This window comes from Falco peregrinus, chromosome 7 (genome assembly GCF_023634155.1).
Source record: "Falco peregrinus isolate bFalPer1 chromosome 7, bFalPer1.pri, whole genome shotgun sequence".
In the NCBI taxonomy this organism is placed as follows: Eukaryota; Metazoa; Chordata; class Aves; order Falconiformes; family Falconidae; genus Falco; species Falco peregrinus.
In genome coordinates, this window is record NC_073727.1 from 57,467,829 (window position 1) to 57,495,152 (window position 27,324).

At 46.4% G+C, this 27,324-nt stretch overlaps 1 protein-coding gene across 1 annotated transcript; it reads left to right on the plus strand.

The window, feature by feature from the left end:
* The first annotated feature begins 577 nt into the window (after window positions 1-577).
* SDC1 (syndecan 1) lies at window positions 578-25,853 on the plus strand. Its single transcript, XM_055810545.1, has 5 exons — window positions 578-884; window positions 21,047-21,128; window positions 22,203-22,696; window positions 22,919-23,048; window positions 23,592-25,853. The coding sequence occupies exons 1-5, from the start codon at window positions 828-830 to the stop codon at window positions 23,756-23,758; spliced, it is 930 nt and encodes a 309-aa protein (XP_055666520.1). The 5' UTR covers window positions 578-827; the 3' UTR covers window positions 23,759-25,853.
* The last annotated feature ends 1,471 nt before the right edge of the window (window positions 25,854-27,324 follow it).

The following is a 27,324-nucleotide window of genomic DNA, read 5'->3' on the forward strand; positions in this document are numbered from 1 at the left end:
TTTCCCCGCAAAACCTCTCGCAGCATTTTGACTCCGCTGGAAAAGCCGCTCCGAAAATCCGCTGCAATGAAGGGCAGGGGCAGAGGGCGCGGGGCCAGCCCCGGGGAGCCGCGGGCAGGAGGCAGGAGAACCCCCTCGCTGCAAAAAAGGAAAACATCGTTATTTTTTTCAGGGAGAAAGCCCCGCTGGAGGTGACCGGGAGCCTCGGCGCACCCCCGGGAGCAGGGCCGGCGGCGGGGGAAGGGGGGACGGCAGCGTCCCCCCGTGATTTTCCCACAGTGGAAAGGCAAGGGAGGGCTTTTGACACGATTGTTATTAATTATTATTATTATTTGTAGCGAGAAGGAAGGAAGCTCTACGGGAGCAATGCCGCTGCCGCAGAGGAAATGTGGGAAGGCCAGGAGGGAAGCGGCGGGGCGGGGGCCGGCGGCGCAGGTAGCGCGGCGGCAGGAAGCGGGGGCGGGCGGCGGGGCGGGCTGGGGCCGGGGCCGGGGCCGGCGCGGGGAGCCGCGCCGAGGGGAGGGGAGGGGAGGGGAGGCGGAGCCGGCCGGGGGGTGGCCGTAAGGTGAAGGTTGTTGCAGTGGGTTCATTAAAAGACAGAGTTCAACTTCTCGCCGTGGCAGAGCGCTGCTGGGAGGCCGGTTCAGCGGCGTGCGGAGTGCGGGGGGAAGCAAAAGGAAAGGGGGACAGAGAAAGAGAAAGAATCCGGGAGGGGAGGAAACCCGCAGCGACTTCAGAGAACGCGAAGAGGCGCGGGGCAGGAGCGGCGGAGACCGCGGGAAGAAGGGGCAAGGCTGTGCGCTCCCGAGGCCCGACGAGGAGGAAGGATGATAAACGTGGTGACCGTGTGGCTGGTGGCCCTTTGCTTCCAGGCTGCTGTCCCGGTGAGCCCGCCGCGAGCGGAGCGGAACGGGGCGCGGCGCACGTGGGGCGGCGGGCCCGGGCGGCGGTGCGGGGCCGGGCCGGGAGCAGCCGGCCTGGGGGCTGGTTCCCCCCTTCCGACAGGTTTTTGCCGGGGAGCGCCGGTGGCCTTTTGTGCTGGCGGCGGGCTCCAGCCCGGGCTGCCCCGGCAGCCTTAATTCAAACCAGACGCGCTGCGGCTGCCCCTGACCCGCCGGCGGCTCCGCCCCGGGGCGCTGCTGGGCGGGTGGCGCTGCCCGGTGCCCCCCGTCGGGGCGCGGGAGCCCCTCGGGCCGCCCGCGAAAGGCCGGCGGGGTGGTGGTGGGGGATGCTTACGCCTTCCCTCCGGCGCGGTGCGCCCCGGGGGGGGTGAGCGGTAAGTTTGGGTGAACGCTCGCATGTGGCTCTTTGTGGCTCGACTGTGGCCGGGCAGCCTTCCCCCGCGCCTCGCGGGCAGGGGTGACACGGGGAACGGGGGCGCTCCCGCCGTGCCCCCGGTACGGCCCGGCTCCGACGGCAGCTGGGGGCTAGCTGCTCCCCGACCGCCTTTGTGCCCCCGGAGCCAGCGGGCGGCACAGGGGTGCCTCGTACCTCTGCCTGCTAGAGCTGTAACGCGCTGGTGTCGGCTCGGCACGTGACCCCCCGTGCCCCTGCTCGGCAGCAGCCCCGGGGACAGCGGCCCCGCTTCCTCCCCGGGGTGGGCGGGCGTCCCGGCTCCGTCCCTCGCCGCTGCCTCCAGCCCTGCGGAGCCGCCTGGGCTGGGCGTGGGGCCGCCGCGCCGTCCCTCCTCAACGCCGGAGCGCTGCGGCCGTGGGGCTCGCGCTTCCCCAGGACGCGGGTGTTGCGGGAGCGGCGCTGCCGGGGGCGTGCGGAGCGGGGCTGCGGGCAGCCGTTCGGCCTGGGCAGGCGCCGCGCCCGTCAGCCGCTAGATGTCACCCGCGAACCGGGGATGGCCCCGCCGCCCCCTGCCCTGCCCTCCCGCTGGGGCCCGGTAACAGCGCCCTGCTCGGGCCCGGGGCCGCCGTGTGGGGATGCCGAGTGCGGGGCAGGAGCCTTACGGCCGCCCCTCGAGAAGGCACGAAGCCCAGGTCGCCATCCCCTTCCCCAGTGGCGAGGGACACCCGCTCCCCGTGTGCCCGTTGCTCGTGGAGTCTTCTCCTTTGCATGAATTAGAGGAAAAAAGTGGAACGTGAGGCTTTGTCTGAGCGGGCGGGATCATCACAGGCAGAACTGGTGGGGTTTTTTCTTTCTGAAAGGGAATAATTGATTTGGAACTTGTCTGGAGATGAGTAGCCGCGGCGGTTGGATAAGGAGTGGCAGAACAAAGCGTGTGGCATGATCTAAGCTGCTCAAAATACCTCCAGTTGTCGCTGTACCATTCTGTCTGTGAGCTCGTACCTTAGATCTGGACACATACCCTGCTAGCCTACATGGCAGCAAGTAGTTACGAGATGGCTAAACCCGAGAAGTGTGTGAGCTAATCAGCCCAGTTTCGTGGGGAGAAGGCTCTGCTCGTAGCTTCTGAATAAAATGGAAAAACTGCAGTTAATTTGTAGCCTCTGAGGTGCATGTGGATAAGGTTCCCGTGTGGTAAATACTCCCTACTAGAAATGAGAAAGATGTGAATTAAATGCTTGTCTGGAGTTTTCCTGTGCGTGAGAGACGCAGGCCTGGATGCAGCTTCAGGCGGAGGGGTTTCCTGGGTGAACACATGAAGCAACAGAAGTCCTTGGGGCTCCCTGGTGACTCAGTGCTGAGGCTGTTTCTCTTTTGGTGATCACGTGGCCTTTTTCCCTGTGTCAAAATGTCAGTGACACAGATTAAGCTGCCTTTCCCACCCATCTGGAATAATCATGCTTTTGCATCAAGTGGCAGGAAACCTTTTGTGTTGGGCACAGAAAGCAAAGTGACCTTACCGCAGTCCTTTGTGTATACCAGATCACGGCGCTGTGGGTGCTGGCATGGCTGTGTTGGGTTCTTGGTGGTCTGACCGTTGGAAAGCGTGCCGCTGCTGCTGGTGCATTGCTTGACTGCTGTTGCTGCCTGACTTTACTTGTCCGTGCTCCCACATCGTAGAAGTAGTAAGCAGGAACTAGAAAGCGGCCAAACGATGGCTGTTTTCTTTCTGAGTACTCTTACCTGCAGGAATGGCTGGGGAGGTTCCTACTCTTCAAGGTGATGCGCTCTTGCTCGAAATGCCTTGCAGGAGAGAAATTGCCCTCTGTTGTTATGATGCGGGGGGGGCATGGACTTCCTTGAAATAAGAAGGCTGATGCATCATAATGGATTAACCTGGTTATTCTCTCAAATGGAAGCTTTGACATGGTATAACCCTGCTGTCAAACTAACTGAGCCGAGATGTGTAGCCTGCTGCAGGACAGCAGTGGACAATCCAGCCTGTACAATGAGGGAAAACAAAGTTTGGATTCTTTCATCTGGTGTAGGTGCATGCTGGCGATTAACACAAGCCTAGCAGAGCAGCCAGAGTGTTTTTCCAAGGGTGATGTCATTCCTATCTGCATGTAAACTAATTAGAAGAAATTGGGTAGCTCAGCTCGCTTATTAAACTTGCAGGCAGTAGATAAGGAGGAAACACTTTCTTCTATAGTCTGTGCAGTGCAGTGTCACATTATTTATCAAGCATTATGAACAGCGCTTCTTCATCTGAACCCTCACTTGCTGGTGGCTACCTCCCAGTAAAATGTTAACTGTTGTACCTGGTTAACTGATTAGAGCAGAGACAAATAACTGGTGTGTGTTGTGTAAGGGGGCTCAGGTGTGAGCTTGTATTCTTTTGTTCCAGGTTTCTCTCTGTTTCAAGTGGCTAGAAGAGCTAAAATTTTTAATGGCAGCACTCTGAAACTTCTGGAAACCAAACAATCCTCTCTAACAACCTGAGACAAGTTACAGCAAGTGCAAGAAACCTGTAAGCCTTCTAAAATTAAGCTAGTGTACTAACCTGAAATGTAGGCTGCTGTTTTAGCAGCAAAATTGGTCCATTATAAGTATGTGTTTTGCATTGCTAGTGCTTAGATGTCTCCAGGTGGCCTGTGTAGTAGCACTTCATCCTGACCATGGCTAAAGAGCTTCTGAGGGGGACATTCCACACTTGTGTCATCTGGCATCTAGGGAGCTGGGATTTTAGTCGGGCTTGCTACAGGGAGGAGGGAGCCTCTTACAAGAGAGAAGATAGGACCCCTTTCCTGAGGAGGTGCTGTCAATGATAAAATTGCAGTGCTTCAGCATTGTGGCGTTAGTATTTTTGTCTTAGATGTCTCCTGCTCTTCGTTAACGCAGAGCTATTAATACGGCGCTCTGGGATAGCTGGAGATTGATGTACTTGGTGAGACATAGGGCACTTCAAATGGCACTGGCCCCTCAGGGCAATGTTCACTTGGTGTTAAGGCACCTAAATGTAGGTGTCTGTATGTGTTCTAGGTGCCTAAGCTCTCATTATAGTCATGATGATGTAATTAGTGGAGCCAAAGAGAGCGATTATCTGACCAGCCACTGCACACCTACTTCAAGGTGAGTTGCTTTGTCAGGGTTTTGACTGGATCTCATTTTGCCTATAAGGGAAGCATAGACACATTTACTATAGTGTTTTTTTCATCTGAGAGCAATTTAGCTCAAGGCTTTTTATTTGTTAAACTTTTATGATAACTCTCTCCAGAAACAGACTGGACAGATGCTGTTTCTGTGCCAAGAGAACTAGCAAAGCAGTGGGAAACATCAGCTTTCAGCTAGAACAACAGCTCTCTGCTGTTCGAGTGCAACTGGATTGGTGCCCCCAAACAATACCATAACCTTGCTCTGCTAAAGGCTGTGGAAGACATTAGGGAGTATAGTTGGGTCCTGCATCAGCGTTCTGAAGTGAGGAGTGTGAGCAGATTTTTTTTTTTTTTGGGGGGGGGGGGGCGCGCGGGGGGGGAAACAACAGCTTGTGAGCTGTTGAGGAGGCAATGGAGCACTTCAGTAGAAGGCACTGTTTGTGGATTAGAAGTAAGGAACCCTTGTTACTCCCTAAACTTTGCTACAGGCAATGAACTTGCAAGGTGTGGAAGTTGTTTTGGACTTCTGGTGCTTCTCATTGGTTCTCTTCTGAGCTGAGAATATACTCTGAAATGCAGAGAGAGTGTGGTGTCTCCTTAGAAGCATGGAGTGTCCGTTCTGTTAACAGGTCTCTTAAGTTAGAGTTGGCTAGTGTACTTCATTTTAACTCTGTTATCTCTGCGGTACACCAGTAGCCTAAGCTTTATCTGGCCTGGCTAGAAACCTGGGATAGTGCACTTTCTGCTATGGAGATGCTAGTGGAAAAGTTACTGCACTATGAACCCTTACCTCAAGGTGAGATAACGTTTGGACCTCCTACAAGCAACTCCTGTGCAGCAACATCTGCTAATGTGGTAGTTTCCCAACCTCTCAGTTTCTCAAGCAGTGCTTGGCTGTAGTTGATGTTCTGGGTCTTGTGGAACCGGCATGGGTCCAACAGAGTCTGTTAGCTTGGGCTCCTTGCCATGCCTGACTGTAATGTTTGTATCTCACTGCTGAGACCAGTCTCACCAGTGAAGCTTGCTTTGCTGGATGGGAACCAGTGTGTTAGTGGGATTTGGATGGAGCTGGTAATAAACTTCCCGTTGAGTCACTGGAGCTGCAGCTACAACTGAGTCATGGAGGTGTTGTAAGTCATGGCTTTTCCTGCAAGGCTTCTTGTTTGAAACTCCTTTGAGTATTGATCAGCTGAAGAGTTCTGTCCGCTTCACTTACACATCTTGCTGCTGTGCTCTCTGGCAGAACTCTCTTCTCTGTAGCCCTTGTTTTTGAAATACGGTTCTCTTTAATGTCCACTCATTTTGCCACTTACTGTTTTGGGCTTTTTTAATAACTGGAAGGTCTTCAGGATTGCTATTGCAGAATGACTCCTGACTAAATCGAAGGCACTGATAAAAGAGGGAACTGCCTGCCAGCCAGCTTAAAATACAGGTGTTTTGCCTTTCATGGAGGCTCTTGTGTTCTTGTCATACTCCACTCCGTAACTTTTCTGCACTGCTTGTGCAGTAATGACAATGTCTTGTATGCCAATCATGGAAGCAAAGGCTGACAGTCTGGATTTCTGGCTGTAGGCAGTCCCAGGTACACACTCCTGTCGACCAGCTTTCTGCAAAGTGCAGATGGTTCGTGCGACAACTTCTCCGAGTGCCTTGGCTCCATCACCTGAGCGTACACAAGCCGTAGCTAGAGAACGGGGGGATACCCTTTGTCTGCCTGTGCCATGCAATAAGGAGCTTACTGCCTCTCAAATGGAAGGAAACTTGAACTCTGTTCCAGTTGTGAGGGGAGCACGCTGAGTTCTTTCTGGGCAGCATTATAGACCATGACTGTCCTTGAGCTGTAAGCAGGAAAGCTCTTCTAATTAGTTTCTAATGGTGGTGGCAGTACACATCCTGGTCAGTCAGTAGTTCCAGTCCAGCACCTTGCATCTAGGGGATTGCTAGACAATTAGACTCCATGCTGAAGCCAGAGGTGGGCAGGGGAGCGTGGAGCCAGTCTACCATCTGGAGAGTGAGCAGTGATTAATATAATGATTTCCAGATGAGAGCTGTGGTGAGGCTCCATGTCATAGCAGTGGTACTGCTGTGGCTGTGTTGGTAGGGAGCCTTTGTATGTTCCCCGGGGGATCAGAGCTGGCAGCTACAGTGCTGTAGGAAGAGACTACCTGGCTCTTCCCTGTCCCACAACAGGACCCTATTGCTGCCTCATTGTTTGCTTTGAGATCACTAGAGTGGAGAAATACAAATGTAGGCATCTATATATTTATATGGACAGATATCTATCCCTGTAATGTGCTGTTGGTTGACCAGCTCACAGCAGGATTTGGAAGCTGTGTGCCCTGACTTCAGGATGGCGTTCTGGGAGATTTAGTGCCTGTGCTCTGCACGACCACAGGAGCTCAGAGCAGCACGTCTTTCTACCAAAACATCAGTCTTGGGTAAAAGCGTCTCTGCAGAAGAGAGAACCTGTTATCCCATTAGCCAGCTAATAGGTGTCCTCTTTAGGGACAGAGCTCAGGCTTTCTTTAGTCAAGAGGTGGAGGGCTAGGAGGAATAAAAGCCCAAACTAGAGAAACCACAAAGCTTGAATTCATATCTAACATGAACACTAATATATGTGCTATTTTTCACTCCTCTGCTGTGCTCTCTGTGCTTATGAAACTGCAATAGAGACTCTTGCACTGGCAGATTTGATGGCCAAATGAGATTTGTCCACCTAACTAACAGGGTATAAATGGCACCTACGTGCAGTGGAAAAGTGGAGTGGTAGTGATGCTTGCATCGAAACTTGCCTAACAGCCTGCAGCTAGACAGCTTTGACTTCTAAATCTCTTTCTGTCCTAATGGAGGAATCATCTGGATTGTGACTACTTTCCCATCAGTGAACAAAGCACCTAACAAAAGAGACTGACTCTGGCATGTCTGGGCAGTGGCAAAGGAGTGCTCCGCTATCATGTGCTTACATCAACTGACTCATGGCCTCGAAGAGGAAAGCTGCTAGCTTAATCCTCCAGCAGCATCGGCTCTGCTCTGAAGCATGTTTAACTTGCAAAAAGTTCCTCTGTCTGCACCTGTAGTCACACAGAGCTGTGAAACAGTGGTGAGCTTCTTCCTACAGCAGCTGGAAGATGCGATTATGAATAATTAGAAGTTCTTACTGTAGTAGCTGAAAAGTGCTAAATGCTCAGCGTGCTCCCACCTCCCCAGCATGCAGCCAAAAGGGGTAAAAAAACCCCCTCTTTACACTGATTCTAGTAAGTGAAACAGGCTAAGCACTAGTCATCCTGTGGCCAAATTAAGTGCTAGAGTCCCAATCATTTAGCAGATCTTATTTTTTGACCTGTTCTTTTAACACTCCCCCTACCACCAAATTGCCTGCTGGGGAACCTTCCCATGCGTTATTTGGGGACATACCAGTTGGCAAGGCTGGAAACTATGCCAGAGATTGTTCTAATAATTTGATGGTGTAGATTGGGATCCAGTGCCTGGGGATGTTCCCTGATATTGTTTAATATATGAGTATGGATGTAGCCAGTGGGTCTCTGGCAGCAGGCCCAGAATATTATGAAATGGCGAAAACTGCAGTATCCAGTGAAAGAAAGTGAAAGTTTGTAATAGGAGATCACAACATTCTCATTGAAAACTGAACTTTTTTGGAGGCTTCTGAAGGATGAGCAGCTGCAGTTGCCTGAGAAATCCTGTGTAATCAATCAGCTGAGGTTTGCAAAGTGAACGCTACAAACCTGCCAACAGCAAAGCATCCAGTGTAGCGGTGATGGTGCTGGTACGTGCCAGTGATGCAGCCGGTGCTTTTAGAAATGGCCCTTAGAAGTGGTCCTTCAGCATTTTATACTCTCTTAAGAAATACATCATGCTGATTAGGGTCAGTAGTCAGTGAGTAGACCCAGAGTTTATCTGAATATGAAGTATCTTTAACTTAGTGATGTTTGAACAGTGTCCTTCAAGTTTGATCTGCTGTTACGTAGCATCTAGCTATCCCAAAGGTATTCCTTGCCAGAAACTTGCCTCAACTAAGGGACACGTTGTGCAAGGAGTAACTTGGTACTAAAGCGCTTCACCTTGCCTTGCAATTTTTTAGTACTGTTTTATTGACTTGTCTTGATGCCTGATAGTCCATTAGAGGTGGCATTAGTGATGTGTCTTGTCTCTTCACAGCATAGATGTGTAAAACATGGGGATGTCCAAACCACAACTTAAGTCTTACAGTTGCCCGTATGAAGCAGGAGAGCGTTTAGACTCCACAAAAGTGATAGCATGTCCCTCTAAACTCTAACCTCCTTAGCTGGTTTGGTGGCTGCTCTGAAGCAAGGCCATGGGGAAGAGAGGTGAACAAGCTGTATACCCAAAAATGAAGGCACGAGGTTAGCTGAAGCTAGTATCTGTTACTACAGCGAGACTTGGCCAACAGCTTGGATCAAAGGGAAGCTCTCTGATTTATCCTGCCTTTGTAACAGTCCCTTGTGCGGGGCTCCGTTGTGCAGATGTGATACTGAACTGTGTAACTGAGTGACTCTAGGTTAAATTAGTTTAATCCACAAGGTGTTTGGTCAAGAAATGCCTAATGTTAATTAATGAAATGAGTAGAAGTGTAGGTGACCAGAGCACAATTGCAGCAGCAGTTTTTTTAAGTTGTTTCTGATGGGAGGATTTCATTTGATGCTTCAGCTTTGAAATGATACTTCAACACCCTCATAACACCCTCCTGACTCAGCTTGGAAGTACACCAGCGAGCTTCCATAATCTCACTGAAGTGTTGCATAATTTAACTGTAAATGGGGCAGTAGTAAGCAACTGCTGTCAGAACTTGGTCTTACATGCAGGATTACCAATGCTTTTGTAAACCTGAACATGGAGACCATTAGTGTCCTAGGAAGAGGCACCACTGCAAGCTTGATCTCTGCGCCATTTTATATGGGTAGATCACTTGCTGTATGCTCCAGTGGTTGTGAGTGTGCACATTTCTTAAAGGGAGTTTATGGAGTCCGAACTGTGTTATGCGTTAATTTGGTGAAATGTGGTCCAGCCTGTGCCCAAGGACTATCTGGCCTATTGCTGTTTATTCCAAGGAGACTAGCAGTACCCAAAACATACCCATACTGCTTTTTCTTCAGCACCTGCACTCGGGAGCTGCTAAGGTTATGTGGAAGGAAGGGGTGATGCTGAAAGAGCTTCTTTGAGAAGACTTTTGGGATGGGGGGAACAGGGTATTACTGATCTGAGACGTAGCTCCTGCATCTGGTGGAGATGTTTCAGTCCTCTTGTGCATGGCTTAGTCATGCTGGTGTAACTGCATCTGTTTGGCAGGGATGACTTCTGCATTCTAAACAGTCTAGGCTTAGTCAACACTGTGAGATCCTGTGGATAAAAGAGACCTGATAGTATGCCTCATAATGTAGGGAGAGACCCGATTTCTTCATAGCCGTGCTAGTTTACTTGAAACTGGAAATAACGAGACATAGAAGCAAATGCGAAAAGTACACTTAACCGTGCGTGTTTAGTGTGAGACCTGCTGAAGCACAGGAACTGCCCTGCATCGGATCAAACCCAAAACCTAAAGCTGCTTGCATGGTCTGTGTGAGTCCAGCAACTGGCTGCTGATTGAAACTTGCAAGTTCCTTCTTTACAGACTGGTGGCTGACTGGTATAAATCCAGCTGTTCAAGAGCACAGTTTCTTGGAACCGGTTAGAGCTCGGCTGTAGGGAGCATGAACAAATCACAAGGGAGCCGCCGAATGCCAACTGGTGGCTCATTTTGCTGCCCAAGTCTAACTTCTTCTGTAGCAGACTGACAGATCACAGCACCAGGGGATCAGGTTGTGGGGTGTGACTGGTCCTGCCATCTGGTGAGCACATGTGAGATGGAGACTGGGACAGAGCCAAGCTGCTCTTTCTGGATGCTTCCAGTTCTCTGATCAATCAGCTCTTTGGTGAGGGGTGTGACTGAAAAGGCTTGATGGTGATGCTATAATAAAGAAGCTGGGCATGAGATTTACAATGAAATACTGCATTCAAAGGTAACAGATGTCTGGAATGTGTGTATGGAAAATACAGATTGTTGGCAAAAACCATTTCACAAGCATTGGAGACTTCCATCATGCCTCCTTCTGGAGAAATAGTGGAGTTTACAGAAACTATCAAGGAGGCCTTGTCTTGGGTTGTTGAGTCTCAGACTGGCTGTCATGATACAAAGAACTTGATGTATGTCCTGTAGGGTAAACTACGAGCAGATCAGCTGGGAAGCTAAAGCAGAGTTCGATAGCAGCATGTGTTACAGCTGGCAGGTGTTTCTGCCACTGAAGTGTCAGAAAATAAAGTAATTTTTGTTTTCTTGTGCATAGGCTGTTGCTATAGGATATCTCCTCCTATAAAGTCTGGTGATTCCACTGTAATTTCATTAACTCCTCAGAATACCTTGTCAGCTTTTTTGTTGTTGTAAGGCTAACTATTTGTAGGTTTAAGTAGTCTCATTAAGTTTACCAACTAACATGCTTTAGTACTCCAGAGTTGTGAGTTCATCTTTCTGTTGAAGTTTCAGTAACTTCATACTGCTAGGAATCAGAAGTACCGCCAGTAAGCCCTTAGTTTGATGACATACAAAGGATTTTTATCCGAAACTTGATTTCACTAACCTGGTGTGGCACTGCAAGCAGTTTGCTCAAATTAGAAACAGATCTATGTATCGCTAATAGAGTGAAAATGCTTCTGTCATCCTTCCAGAAGATCTTAGAGGTTTGTCTCCTGGCTGCTTAGTATATCTCGCACCAAGTAATTGCAGGAGTTCAAGGAGCAGAAAAGGGAAACTCCTAGGGCTGAGATAAGAACCTGGGTCTTTTCCTAGCCATGTGCCTGGATGCCGAAGGCTGTTGCACTTCCTCTTGCCTGATAATTCCTGGAGGCAGGAAGTATTCCTGGCTGCGTGTTTGCTTCCTTTTCTCAGGTGAAGTAGAACAGCTTCTTCCCACCCAGAATACTGTGTAGCATGGTGATGAGGTCACTTCTGACTTCTGGGATCACTACAGCTGCATGAGTGCTCTGACCTGAGCAGGTGTGATGGTTGTGGTAGTTTGCTGATCACACAAAAGCTGGCATGGAGCTCATTTGAAATGGGCGGTAGTTCCACCAGCCAACTGTATGGCATTTGTCTCCAAGGAACCGGCTTCCCTAGGATCAGAGGCACACAAATGTTATTCTGATGCTGTTGAGAGGCATCGGTGTTCTGTAGTGTGCCACCAGACTAACTTGAAGACCTGAGATGCCATAGAACACGTCGCACTCTCCTGTAAATACATCTCTGATTTCTGAGCTGAATGACTGAAGATGAGAAAACCAAGTTGTGCTCCTGTGGGACCAAAGTCCTCCAACAACCTCTCTTGTGTCCTAACATTGGCATGCTGCAGACTTGCACTGCAGTGATGGCCACAGCAGGAGGGGAGTGCAGGGTTGAGCCTCTTGGCATCCAGGCACATGGCCTACAGCTGCGTGCTGACCAGTTTGAGCTAATGGGCCTGCTGGGAGAAGACAGTCTCAAATGGGACGAGTGGAGACACTAGCTGCTTTGCAGCTCTTCGCTCAGACCCAGTCCTGGACTACATTCATCAGTCTTAGTGCTGTAATACTAACTGGTCTGCTTTACTGGGAGCTGGATTGTTTCTTGGCTTTATGGGGAGGGAAGACTGGCTTCTCCAACCAATGCGTGCTGTCAAGGAGCAACCGGGCGTTCTGAAGCTCAGTATTGCACTTGCCAGGAAGTCTCAGTGGTTCTGGAGCAAGTTTCATTCTAGTGACAGTGCTCAGTGCTGATCCTGTAAGACAGGGTGAGCGTGAGGCAAGAGATGAGGCAAAGGAAGGAATTTACACCCAGATGCAAGCAAGGCTGTTTGTTCATGCAACAGAGGTCAATGCATGGATGGGAATAATTGGCTAAGGGTAGGGACTGGTTTTGCTGGGTCTGCTGTTGAAGACATAGGGTCAATGTGTTTGTATGTGTTGGAGGGCAACGCTACAAAGTCCAGTCTCCATTTAAGGGGCTATAACTGCTGATGGCTTGTCTGAGGTGAGTTGCTTAACCTCACCTGCCTGAACTCCACAGCAGGGGCTACATGTATGTGGGAGGAAAAAGCACCAGGGACCTTAGATCCTGTCACTTGACAGAAGAAGAAATTTAAAGAGGGTCATATTTATCTGTGTGGCAGTTACTAGTATGCATGGGTACTGGGGTTTGGGTCTTTTGCTGGATGGGTTTCCATTTTGTAAAGATTTTCTGACCTGTGGCATACTCCCCTCTTTCAGCCTTACCTTGTCAGGGTTCCTGGGGTGGCAGCCTGCCACTGCCTTTGACTGAAACTAAGCAATTCTTGGTCTGTACTTTTCTAAACAAGCAGTTGTAGTGGCTGTCGCTGTAAGACTGAACATTCTCTGCTGGTTTTACTACACTAGAAAGTAAGAAGTGCTGGTGACTTTAAGTCAGAGGGATTTAAGACAAGTTAGTTGGTCTGGTCTCTGTTACGCAGCTCACTGCTCATCTCTCAGGACAGCTGAAATACACTGAAATGAATTCCCCAGAATGAACTGGAGCTCGTAGCTGTATGGCCTCACTGAGCTGCACCTACTGTGTACCATTCCTTGGGGTTATATATTGACTGTGGCTTTCTTGTGCTATCTGAAGAAATGAATGCCTGAACTCTGTCAAGAATGTTAAAGAGCTGCAGGGAAAGTGCTTAAAAAAAAAAAAAAAGGCAGTTATAGCACAGAACTGAACTGGCTGCTGCTCATGAGGTTAGCTGCAGGGAAAAGAGCTTTCTCATTAGACCACATCTTCAAAACACAGGCAGCATTGAATGTGGGCAACAAAAGGTATCCCACTTCTAGCCATGTTGTGACAACCCACACCTGCCACTGATACAGAGTTGAGTGCTTGTTGTGTGCCATGTCTGTGTATGTGTTGACCTCTCTGTGAGATTTAGTCCTTGGCCTCTGCTGTATTCCTTGGTAGGAAGGCACAGCTTGGCATGAGTAAAAGCAGTGTGTAGTAACTTGTTTGATACATCTTCAGGTGAAAAAGCAGAGGCACAGACCCCTTAGCTCACTTCTGTAGTGCTGAAGGAATGACCGGACTTCTGGTGGAGCTGGCTGGGAGACAGCTGGGAAGCAGGGTCAGCTTTTCTGTATCAGAGCTGACATGGTGCTCGGTAACGCTCCTAGCAGCATGCACAAGTGATGTGTTGTCACTGGTGCTGTGCATGTTGCACGGCCACAGGCCTCCCTGGCTGTGGAGTCCATGGCCTGGCTGGACTCCAGCTACTGCTGGCTTTGCTCAGCCCTCTCTGCTGAAGGATGTGCAATGTGCTTTTTGTCCAGTACTAAGTAGCAATTGCACTGGGCCTCCTGTAAAGGTCAAGTGGCCAAAGACAAAAGTAGAACTACCACCTTTCTGAATAAAACATCTATCTAGCCTTTGCTACTGTTTTTAGGAGGTCAGGGAGGACTTAAAAGCACTGTTGTCAGACTTTAGAACAAACCTTATCCATATGAACAAATACTTTGCAGAAGAGAGAACTCCATACAACTCCTCTCCTTGCTCCTTTTTGTATAAACGTTTGTGGTCCTTTGAGTCAGCCTCTGCTTTGCATGTTGCCTGCAATCTGAGGGTGCTGGTGTGCGTTTCCATAATGCATGGTGGTGGCAGGGTATTTTACTGCCCCTCTGCCTCAGGGTAGGTGGATGTGTGTCACCATCCCAGGAACCCAGGCTGTGATTCTGTATGAATTGCTTAAGCAGCTCTGGCTGCCATGGTCTGCAGTGTGCCAATACAAACACTTGTGCATTCATGCACCGAGCAGGATTGGGGAACTGGTCCTGCTGGAAAATTCTTTGCATGTTTTTTTTGTTTGTTTGTTGTTTAACCAGACCTGTTCCCTGATCTGGTTCACCATGAGACTGCACAAACAGCTATGTAGGGGATGGTGTAAGCATGAAGTGACACGCTGTTGTGGGAGGTGGTAGTTTAAAGGGCCCTGATGCAGAATGTGAAACCCAACCTGATGGTGACAGGCTGATTCATTTTCACTCGTGGCATGTTGATTGCTGTGTTTCAGCCCTACTTAATTTTAAAAGTTGCCCTGTCACAGTAAGGAGAAAATAATGCTGATTGGGCAATAGTGTGCTTACCAAGTGAGCCTCTCAGAGTATTGGGACTGTAGCTGCTTGTGTATGGAGTAGCAGGATGCACTTTTTGCTTGGCCACTGCATCTTGTTCAAAGGATTGGGGTATGCTTCTACAGCTGTGGCCACAAAACTTGACAGAAAAGGAGGATCAAAGCTGAGTGGACAGTGGGCAGAGATTACAGTCTGGTTTGTTCTGCCCGTAGTGGAGTAGATCCTGAAAGCTCTCATCCTGTTTTGAGTAGGTGTTGGAAGGTGTTTTACTGCCTTGAGAGCTGAGTGCCAAGAGGTAGCTACTATGTGATGATCAGGTGGTTCATGCTTCAAACAAAAGCAACTGCTGTTGTGCCTAGGTCCTCTCCCTCAAAGATAGTTCCCTTCTCAAGTTGCCAGCCAAAAGTACCAGAGGAGGCCTGTAAGAACTCAATTAACCAAGATTTTCCAGATTTCTGTATTCTATCACTGATCTGATAAGAGAAGCAGCCACATTAACTGGCATACTTACCTCTTGCTGCTAAGATGGTGCTTGCCTTGCTGAGCAAAAGAGCATCCTTTACTTCCCTTTGGAAGGAGCACACTGTTAAGCCATTAACCAGCCTTACTCCAGTTAAGAAACTGATGGATGGAAGGATGGGGATGCTGAAGCTTGTTGGTATGCAGCAAAAGCTCATTGAGGATGGGGGAAACGCCACCATCTGAAACGGGGAGGGCTGGTAGTTGTAATGCTTTGAACAGCCTTGATTGGAACACTAGACAGGGACGAAAGTACTGTTCAAGTCTAGGCTATCGGGCTGGTTGTGGGATGGTTTATAGCTGTCTTTTTGCTCTTTGGCCTGTGCTGTTAAGTCTGCATCTTTGGCTCTTCTAGGAAGATGATTACCTCGTTAATCTGCAGGGTCACCAAGCAGCACTGGTGCTTATTTTGAGCAGTGCAGTAACAGGAGAAACAACTGGAAGAGCATTTAGCTGAGATGGTAACACACTTGAGATAGTGCTACTGACTTCTGATGTGGCAGACTTGCACGCAAGCTTCTCTTCTAAATTGCCATAGAAAAGCGTGGGTTCTGCTTCAGCTGCTCCAGAATTTATGGCTGACTTAAAACTGAAGGCTAGCAGTCTCTATGCCTGCATAAGAAGGGGGATAGGTGAGAATGCTGGTGGGGGTGGTGGTTTGGTTTTGGTTTTCTTTTTTCTTTTTTTCCCTTAACTGTTTAAGCTATCTGCAGACCATGGACATCTGGAATTGGAGTTAATAATGCATGGGATATTAACTGCAGAATATCAAGGTTTAACAAAGATAAAATTTCTTTCAGGAGGTGGTTTTGTCTTCCCACACACTAATATCAATATTTTGAGGTTAGAAGCTCTTGGGGCTGCTCTGCCTCAGATAGCATTTCTGTTAGCGGGACTAGCTCTGCTCTTCAATTTGTAGAAAAAAAGTTCAAGGCAAACCTTTCTGTTTGTTTTAGAGCTATTCAGATCCTTCTGAAAGTCTTTTTCTAGATGGCTCCAGTGTCATATTTGGTAGCCAAGCTAGAGATCAAATGCTTATCTTGTTTTTATGTGTCTCAAACAATAGCAAACCATTGGTTTTGCTTCCCACAAAGTTGGAAGAATATTGCAGGATGCTTAGGAAGGTGTTTGAGGTGGGGAAGCTCATTGCAGCTAATTCCTTTTCAGCTGTATAAGAAGGAATTATTAGGAGAAACATGCAAACTTAACAGCATTATTCAGATAATGGAGGATTTCAAGCGTTTTTGACACTGTTGTAATAGGCTGATCACTAACTAGGATTAGCAAGAGTGGGATACAAATCATGCTTATAATCTAGTTTAGGGCTTGTAGCAGCTTGTGGCAAAGCCAGTGTTTTTGCTTACCTCAAAAAGCAATTGGAAAAAAGCTGCTTCTTTTTACATATACCATGGCTCCAAATTAAAGAGATGTGGTTCCCAGTTTGGGTGGGGTGAAATCAACTAGTACACTACAAATCTCCCCTTCATCATAGGACAGTACCTCAGATCTGTGCTGTAGCAGGAGGGAACTCTGAGGCAGCTGACAGGGTGAGCACAGAAAAATTCATGTACTGAGAGTGCGACCAAGATGAGGACTGAAGAATAGTTAGAAATGATGAAAAAAAAAAAATAAAATTGGAGTATGTCAGACTTCTGGAGCCAATAATATTGCTAATGAGTTGTGAAAGCCTGGCCCATTCTTGAGTAAATTGAAGACACCACTAGGCAGCTTTCTTGTTGTCCCAGCAGAACTGAATAACTATTGTTCCACAACAATACAGTGCTCAGCAAGAGCAGAGGCTAACAGTCTCCCCAGGGTTTCCTCTAAACAGGCTGCTTTGATACTTGGGGAAAGGGGTCTTCCACTGGTTAAAGGGAACTGGTTAATGCATTTCAAAAATGCTGTTAAAAATTTTACCCCTCATGCAACCAAATTCAGTGACACCAAATTAAAAGGGCTGGGCAAGTATTTCTAATCAGTTGTCTGAGCTGCCAAAAAAAAACCCAACCACAAACCAAAAAAAAACCCCAAACAACAAACCCAACTAAAAAAATAAGAGCTTGTTAAATGGCATAAAAGCAACATGTTGTAGATGCAGTATAAAAATTGAATGTTTTTTTACTAGAATTCATGAGATACCATCAGAGATCCTTCAAAGGATCTACCACCTGAACTCAAATGTGTTCATCCGGCATCTCTGGTGTCAATTACAGTGTGAATGGTCCACAAATATTCTCAGTTGAATGAGAAATAAAGTGGAAGATTATGGAAGTAATTTCTAAAAGCATGTCGACATTAGCTGATCATATTGAACAGTCTGATAATAAAATTTTGAGCTAAAGTAGTACAGAGTTGTTGATAATCTTGCTTTAAGCTGGAATTTACTTTCGGCTCTTTTGTATGATAGCACAACCTGGCGATTCGGTCTGTTCTGTGCCCCTGATCCTCTTGACTAATCAAAACCTTTCTCAGTGGTGTAACTCAGCTACAGTAAAATGTCATGGAAAAGCCTTGACCGTGAGATGTTTGTTGTCTGAACGGCACGGTCTGTCTTCCTGATGTAAACCCAAATTAGTTCGATCCCTTCTGATGCTCTCCTGAGTCAGTGTTTTACGTTAACCTTGCTGTGTCTGAAATCCTCCAGCAGCAGATGATTATAGAAGCATGACCTTTCTGCAAAGCTTGTATTTTGTGGTGCCACAAGGACAGGTTACTGTTTTTCAAGCCTACTGAAGCTGTGGTCTATGGAGCAAGTGTAGTCTTTATGTAACCATACAGTTACATAACTTAGACTAGTGTTCCGTAATGCTCGTGTGTCATGAAACTGGATGATATTGTGGAGTTACATCACTTTGTGGATATTCTGACCGGTATCCACATGTGCATAATTCTGTACTGTCCCTTGAGTACGTGGGGCAAAGTAAGCCCCTCTCAGATCCCAGGCCTTATACTACCTGGTCAAAGGGAGATGCTGCAGCTCCCAGAGGAGCAGCTTAGGACCAAAAGCCTTCAGGACAGCTAAGTAGAAGGGTGCATTTAGTGCAACTTCACCAAGTTCTCATATAAAGCTGTGGAAAGCAGACTTCATTAATCCTGAATCATGTCTTCTAGTATTCTCTTGAATTGCAGTAGCTAACCTCAGGAGACAGGAACCAGTCTGAATCTGCCTTCGTGTCTGCATGGTGGCTGCTGAGCAGCAGCTGGACAACTGTACAGTGGAACAGCATGGGTCTCTATTGGTTTAGACTGGGCTGCACTGGACTTTCCTCTCCTGAGCAGGACTTAGCTATCCCTGCTAAGATAAAGAACTCAAACAAGTACACAACAAAGGCTATGGAGAAGCAGAGCATACAGTAGCCTGGGAAGAACCTAAAAACTCAGGTGTGAGGGGAAATGGAAGGGTAGGCTGGCTGAACATGCTGGGTAACAAGAAAGGAAGCGTGGCATGACTGAACAAGCCTTATCTGTTAAGACGACCAGGAGAAGGGGTGCCAGCTTGGTAGTCAAGACTGAGTTGCTATTTCATCTCCTGACAGTCTGTGATCCTTTCAGGAGTGTTGCTTACCATCAGATCTGTCCAGGTATTCTTGGAAATCCTGTATGAGCTACCCCTGAAGATTCCAACTGGGGGGAGAGTTAGTCCTGATCCTAGATAAAGGTGTATAGTCACATGTCTTAAACTGTATCAGCAATCCCTCTCTTCAATAAAAAGCTAGAGATTGCTTTTTAACTGCTTCAAGGTAGAGTCTTCCCACTGGGAGGAGAATGCACCCCTGCCTTTTGCAATGCATCCCCCTTTTGTACTCAAACCCAAGCAGATTGGGAGAACAAAGGATTGTGCTTGCCACTGCTAGTGCAAGAAAGGAGGGCGAAAAGTGGTCCCCAACCCCCATCAACCAAATGGTGCAGTTTCTGAACTTCAGTTCTGAACGTACTGGAAAGAATGCTCAAAGGAGCAGAGTTTGGGAAGCCTGGCAGTTCTTTCTGTATTGGTTATGCACCAACAGTTAGTACTCTTGAATATTTGAAGTGTAGTGAGATCAGTTTGTGAGAGTCACCAACCCTTGACACAAGAAGGAAGAATGTACAGGAAGTATGTACCTGACCTACTTTCCATGGATAAGTGCAGAAGCAGAGTGCAAACAAGCAGGGACAAATCTAAAAATCCAAATTACCTCATGACATGCAGCTAAACAAAAGATGGAAGGGCAATTTCTTCTGAGAAATTTCTGCAAGCATATTTCTAGAGTAGCTTGAGGAAAAGTGGTTTGCTTTGTGGTTTTTTTTTCCCCAGTAGAAGAGGAAAGTGCTAAAAAGTTTAATGTGTATTTTTTTTTGTTCTTACTTTCTTGTTATTTAAAAAAACCCAAACACATCTAACTACAATGATTGCCTAGAAGGAGCAAGATCTTGGGCCTGATTAGGTTGTTGGCAGCTTGCATACTTGTCTTCAAAGAGGTCAAATCTAATGGGCTAGTGAAGCACCTTGGAAACTAGTTCTATGGAAATGTGGGGAATGGATAACGTATTAAGAGACAAAAGAGAACTGGATAAACCCGGTATCTTTACTGGCCCTATCTCCTTTTCATTTTTTAAATACAGCTATGTAGGTAATAAAGTGATAACGAGAGAGCTCAATTGCTTTGTTTGACAGATCATACTAGTGCTAGCTAACTTCTTCCTAGAAAGAAAATGAATGTTACATGAATTTTTAAGTGATGCTGTGTTAATGCAAGCTAGAGAAATACAATGGGCCTGGTTACAAAGTTGGCCAGAACGTATTTTCCTCTTTTTACATAATAAAATGAGATTTAACACCCGCTAAAACCATAATCAGCTTGGCTGATGCAGTGCAGTATCTCCTAAACTTGCAGATGGGGCAGTGCTGGAAAAGGATGATTAGGGCATCCTGAGGATGGGACAGAATTAAAAATTCTGGAAAATGGGGAATGTAGTTGGATGGGGAACAATGCATTTCATTAAGAAGTGTCTTCCAGGACTTAGGTTTGAAATCTGAGAGGGGAGATTGACTGGTTGGGTAATAGTAGCCCTGCGGAAATAAACCTGAGGCTAGTTGCAAACTGAGAGTCAAGCATGTTGTACCAATAGGAACAGTAAGTGGCCAGAGGCCTACAGCAGAGGCCAACAAGATGCATGAAGTAATCATGCAGCTTTATTTAGTGTTGTCGTCTTTGGATATCCTGAACAGCTTTGAACATTGTGTGTTGTGACAAACAGGGATTTGGCCTCTTGTTTCAGCACCTGAATGTCTGTGCCGGTTGGTGTACTCCTTGAAGCATAAATGGAAAAAGCTAAGGACTGTATTCTCCTGCATGGAAGGCTGGCTTCTCTCTCAGGACTTAGTCCAAGTGCCTACACTTATAAAAAGACGATCTCATTCTACTTCTAGTAGATGCTGTAGTTTCAGATACGTGAACAGTGCTGGAAGGACTCAAAAAGGCAGAGAAGCCAAACTACTTTATCTCCTTTTCTGCTCCTTAGAAGTAATGCAGTAAATCACAGATTAAGTGGTTGGTAGATAGTGAAGACATGAGCATTCAGGACCTGAAGCAGGATGGTTATGTTGTGTAAGGACTGAGCATGATCTGCTACCAGGATGCAGCTCTGAACAGATTCCTTGCTTGCTTCTTCCCAAAGCAAGTGCAGCCTAGGAGCAGTGTAGAGAAGCGAGACAGCAGGATTGGCCTCTCCAACACCAAATAGACTGACCAGAACTACTCTTTTGGGGAGGGGAATGGAATGAAGAAAGATGAGAAAATGCAGTCTGAACAAAGAAATTTTGTGTAACCTTCTGGAGCCCTTAGACGACTCTGGCACAAGCAACATGATAACTTGAAGTAATCTCATCACTGACACACCTTTTCCCCTTCTCTTTAAAGCAAACTACAAATCTGAACCTTCCTCCTGAAGATCTTGATTCATCTGGTGATGACGATGATGCGTTCTCAGGTTCAGGTGCAGGTAAGTTACTAGCACTTGTACTGTTAGTGCTTGATCCTTCCAGAATGTGGCAATCAAGATCCAGATGGGTGTCCAAGCTAAAAGGGGGTGGGAGGGAGGAATCTCACACACACATACACACATGCATCCCACAGCCCAGAACATGAGAGTTGGAAACAGAGAAAGAGCCTAATCTATTCGCATTGTATCGCTTCAGATAGTAACAATTAGCAGAAAATGAGCTGCAGAAGAAAGGGAGCAGAAGCAGGTATATTCCATGTGCTGCTAATATGAAATATTATGTGAAGAATGTTATGAAACTGGTGTGATTCTTTACTCATGGGGAAGAGAAAGACCATAAAAAAAGGCCCTTGTCCTCTCTTACGAGCTGTCAGGAGATACCATTTGAGGGTGTGTAAACCCCAACCTGCCAACACACATCAAGTGCAAATTGTATCTGTCATCACACATGCAAGCTCCCATGGGCCATAATTTTTTTAAAAGAGAATAAAGGGATTTTAGGGTTTGGGAAAGTCTATTGGAATGATGAGTAAATTGTGAGAGAGAGACCTTTGGTGTTTGGTGCTAAAGTTGAGGAGATGCTACTGAGGAAAGAGCAAGCTATTGAAAGCTAAAGCATGGTATCCTTCTGCTCCTTCCAGCCACATGCTTGTATTTTAGATTGAATTCTGCAGGAATAAGACCCTGAAATCGGTGGCTAATGTGCCAGTGACTAAAGGTGTTGAGTGTATGGGCGACTGCTCTGAAACAAATGAAAAAATATTTATGGTAAAAGAGTCAGATAACCAACCTGAGCAACCAGTGTACTGAAAGCAGACATCCTGGTGACCTGTCTGCAAACAGACTAGTGCTTGTGCCTTGAGGAGGAGCAAATGACTAACAGAGTATTGCTGAATAGCTCACTGGTCTGTCCCTTCCTTATTTCACTGAAAAGGATAAGAAATTACAAACTGAACTGGTGTTACTACAAAAATTGGCTATGCAGGTTAGGCATCCTCCTTAGACCAATGTCTGTCACTCGCTATTCACATTCTCTATAACTAGCCGAGGATAATATATTTTTTTGTTTTGCAGGTCCCCTGACTGACCAGTCTCGCAACTGGAGATTCCCAGGAGAACCAACTAATTCCTCGTTACTGGCAACACCAGTGGATTTTAACGAACAACCATTTCCTGGGATTGAGGGCAGAACTGAAAAGGAAGTAATATCTCCTTCTGCAACTAGTAATGTAGTGACAGAGGAGCCAGTTGTAGCTGTCAAGGATGAAGTATCCATCCTGGGCTCACCTGATGAGAAACCAGCAAATGATGTTGTTACAACAACAGTGAGAAGCCCCACTACTCATCTTCCTTCAGTGGTTCATGTAACTCCTTCAGAAGCCTCAGGCATGGTCCATGAGCCCGAACCTAAAATCCCTAGCTCTTTCATACCAGACACTAAAGACATGCCTGAGCCCTACTCTACCATCCATCACGAGGGAGGCATCATTGCCACCCCCACGATGACAACTCCAAAGGATGTGGTTCCTACACATGAAGAAGTTTCTGAAGATGGCTCTGGAGACCCGGTGAGGATTAATAGCTTGGATACCCTTTCCAGGGAAATGGCTTTAATAGTATGTAGTAAGTTTGTTTTGCAGGAAAGGGTGGTAATTTGTCAAAAGCAATGATTGATTTGATTTAATAGGATATATTGGTGGAGGGTTTTAGAGAAGAAAAAACAAAGCTGTGGAAAGTCTCCAAGATAGATGTGATGAAACATGAATAACCTGCCTTGTATGTCCCAACAGGGAGACTTCATCTTGACCAAAGATGAGGATTTGGTCCCCACCCAGAACTCAGAAGTACCGTCTGACTCTGGGAGGAATGCCAAAGCGGCAGGAGCCTCAGGAATTATGGACAGAAAAGAAGTTCTTGGAGGTACCTGATATTCTGGATTTCTAGTTGGTAAAAGCAGCTTCTTGTAGGAGTCTTCCAGGCAGCAGAAGCTGCGGTTCTGCAAATACATCTCTTGAGCATGAAAGCCAACCTTTTATGTCAGACCCCTGAAATGGGAGTGGTGATTTATGATGTCCTAACAGGGACAGTAACAACCTGCTAATACCAAAGCAGCCACTGGTAGTTATCTGGACTTTTATGTTTAAATCTATTACTTTTCTCCTCTCCAAAAATTACAGTAAAACTGCTGTAATGCTGCCGGAGTCAAATCCCTAGAGTTGAACAACATAGCCTTGTGTGCTTTGCAGCATGGCCCAACAGGAGGTCTGTTTCTCTAGGCTTACCTCGTGTAGATGAGCAGGCTCTTGATAATGACAGAATTTGGGAGGGGGCAAAAGGACAAATTAATTTCTGGAAGTCCTAAAGTCAGGGACTGCATAGTAAAGAACAATCTGGATCTTAAAATCCAAGTAGCATTATCTGGTGTGGTGTCTAGACTAATTTATGGCTTTTCCCCCTTTCTAGGTGTAATTGCTGGAGGACTAGTAGGCTTGGTGTTTGCAGTGTTTCTAGTTGCATTTATGCTGTACAGAATGAAGAAAAAAGACGAAGGCAGCTATTCACTGGATGAACCAAAACAGTCTAATGGAGGATACCAAAAACCACACAAACAGGAAGAATTCTATGCATAAACACTGATCTTTGGGACACTTCTTATTCCATCTTTCTTGGACTCTTCTCTCCCTGCACGTGGATCTCCTAGTGTGCTTTGCATTAAACTTAAGCCATATGATCATTGGATTATTTGCCCTTACCACTTTGCCATTGGAAATTTTATAACTACAAAGTAGATCTGGATTCATTGAACATTCCCTGCTGTCTTGCACAACTTTTTTTAATTTTTTTTTTATATAAAGAGAAGTGGGACTGAAGTTCCTAAATTCACTTTGGTTTATCTAAAGACTGCTGGGGCAGACGGTGGGGAGAAGATAAGGGAGCACTGTATGTATAAACCTTGATATTTAGTGAAAGGTCTAGCAAGAATAAGCAATTATCCGTGCTCAAATTCTGTATAGCAGGGATCCTTCCTATTTAACTCGTAGATGTGTTTTGAGTGTAACAAATGGCTGCGCTGGGTAGACGATTGGTACACTGCAATCATCTAGCTCTTTCTAACTGCCATATTTGAAGCACTTAATGCCTATGAAACATAAAGCTAAGCATGATTTCCAGAGAAAGGAGATGTGAGGGGCAGGGTAAGCAAATGACTGTCACATGGTTTAAAGTAACTTACATTTTGGAAGCATTATCCCATACTCGGAACCAGCTCCTAAGCAGTTGGTGCATACACTAATACAAAACAAACCCCAAAACTAAGTGGAGAGTTCATTCTACCAATAGCAGTGGACTGTCCCACAACCCTCTTGCTCTTTCTAGGCTTAGGTAAGAAGTAGATTTTTCTAAGCAGTGTCATCTCGGATATTCCCTCCTAGGTGCCGGATCTAGGCTGGGCTGTCATGCTGCCCATACTCTTATCCCATGCTACTGTGTAGTCACCAGGTGACTGATTGTGTGTTGTAGCACCTACCTCTCTGTGCACTGTTTACAGTGGTTGTCTCAGAACGTGGTTTGCAGTCTGCCACAGAATACCATGGCACACAGGGGTGGAAGGTAGAAAGCAGCATATCATGACTTTGCAGCTAAGGAGTAGAGAAGCACTGCAGCTGGAACAAGCCTGATGAAGGCTTAGTGTAGATGGCCTTAAATATATTCAACAGTTGGCATGCTTGGCTCTCACAACTCCAGAATGGCTCTTCCGAAGCTGTTCCTGCACTTTGGAGAGAAGCAACTTCAGGGATGTCAGACTAGCAAGGGCCAAAAAGCACCTTCTGAGGAAAGTTTGGATGCCTGAAGCTGTTGGTGGTCAATGTGCTGTTAGATGCAAGGCACTGAGGCCTCATTAAGGGTCTGGAGTTCTCCAGAATATCTCAAACTGAGTGAGAAGAAAAGTGTGGTGTTCTGCACAAGCCTTACTTCTTCTGCTCTGCCTTTGGTTAGCTTCTTGCAAGTTTGGTTTCTCATCATTCAGTGCAGAAGGTATGGGGTGGGTGGAGGAATGTTTACAGCGGATGTAAATATTTGTACTGTTGAGGCAGAGGGAATGATTGGAGAATATTGCAACAGTTGGTACAAATGTTGCACATTAACAGTAAAACTTAAAAACCTGTGTAACTTAAATGAAGTATAAAACACTCCTGAGCTGCTATGCAGCTAAAATTGGTGCCTTCTCAGCAAACCCAAGGGAAAAAAACCCAAACACTTCTTGATTCCAAACCCTTCTTTATGCACAAAGAAAACTTGTGCATATGTGTAGCTGGTTGTTTGCAAGTAACGCTGCAAAGTCCATTACATAGTCTCTTTTTTTTTTTTAACTGAATGAATTTTTATAGGTTAATGCAATGACCAGATGGTGTTAATTTCAGCTGTAATTCTTTGCTCTGTATAGGAATGTAGAAATACTGTTTGATAGGTTTATCTATGAAAAGTCTTGTAAAGCAAAGTCAGATAAAGTGGTAAACTTCAGTTGTACCTCACAACCTTGCTAGGGGGAAAGGAAAAAAAAACTGTATATTTTGGTAGTCTAAACTGACGGTTTGTGAAACAAACATGACATTCTGTGTTATTTAAGTGGTACAAATGAAATATGAGTTCTAACCGAAGATGCAGCGTTCAGTTATCTGCATGCCATGTAAAGGTATACTGCAATAAATGGCATTTTGGCAGGAATGCGTCTGATCTGTGAACATTGCTCTATATAATACTTCACAAAGTAGATGCGTGTTTTTAAGATTGCCCAGGTCTTTAAGGAAGTTGGATTTCAAGTATGGAAATGTGAATTTTGATGCTAAACATACAGAGGTTCAGCTTGGAATTTGAAGGGTATGAGTGTGACCTGCTTTCCTCCTACCCTGTCCTGGGTGTCTGGCTTGCCATGAGTTGCTCTGCCCTGAGGTAGTATAGGATATGAACAGGGTGAGGGGAGACTTGTATGAAATATCTTTGTTAGAGCCCTGCAACATTTCATGCTGGCTCTGATTTTGGGAGCTGGTACAGTATGCCACTATCCCCCAAAAGGTAAAAAAGAAGTTGTAAATATTCTACAGGGCTGCTCCTTGCTACCTGTCTTCTGCCTCCAGGACTTTGAGAGCAGGAGAGCAGGGATGGCTGCAGGAGGGGTAGCTCCAAGTCATCCTATTAAGAAATGCTTCCAAAGACAAACTGGGAGATTAAACCTCCAAGGAGGGAGAATAGACCAGGCCTGTTCTAAGGATTCAACTGTACAGCATCAATTACTTTGAGCTGCTACGGCTTGTGTGGGAGTAGATGGAGCAAAACAGAAGTAGAGGAAAATGTCCTTCACAAAATAGGGAAGTCAAAAGTTGCTGCCTGTCTGCGTGGGTCTCACTGCAGATTATACAATTTTCTTTTACAAGGCTTTGAGCTCTAAGAAACTTACTTTTTTTTGTTCTGTAAGCTAGCCACCATACTTTTAGTTTATAATCTCCTCTTGCTTAATTGGAACCCTGTGGACTCTGTTTCCTATCAGAAAATGTTTGGATGAATCTTGGTAATCAGAAGGTTTTGAGATCAGGCAAAAGGATGGAAGGACTTGAGTTTAGAAGACTTTCTTCCATAGCTAAACAAAGCTGAAAGTGCTTTCTAACCGCATGCCAACTTTGCTATCCCTTGAACTAGGTAAAACTCCTGTAAGGTCAGAGTTGACTGTTTCGCATAGCAGTGTCTTGCCCGCTATGAATTCTCTTCCTTGGGGGTTCCCAACACTTTTGGTTCTGCTTTTCTAGTTAGTGATAATGTGGGAGGTTAAGGTGGCAGGGAGAGGAAAAAAAGAATTGCTGAGGGAAGTAGGAAGTTTCTGGGTAAAAACCCTTAGAAGTGAAACACAATGCGTGATCCTCAGTGCGCACTTGAGAAAAAAGTTTGTTGGACTAAGAATAATCTACAGAAGGGATAGTGTGCCTCTGTATTCTGGCACAGGTTAGCCTGGGTTTTCCTGAGTCATGTTTATGTTCACTGTGCTTCCTGACTTTCTTCTTCATCCATGCTGGAGCAATTAGCACATTTGCTGTTGTTCACAAGTGAGATGCAAAGAATGTGGCTGGCAGAAAATCTGACCCCTTCTTTCTTCTGGAAAAATAAGCTGGAGGGTGTAAATGCACTGAATGTCACAAGGAAGGCA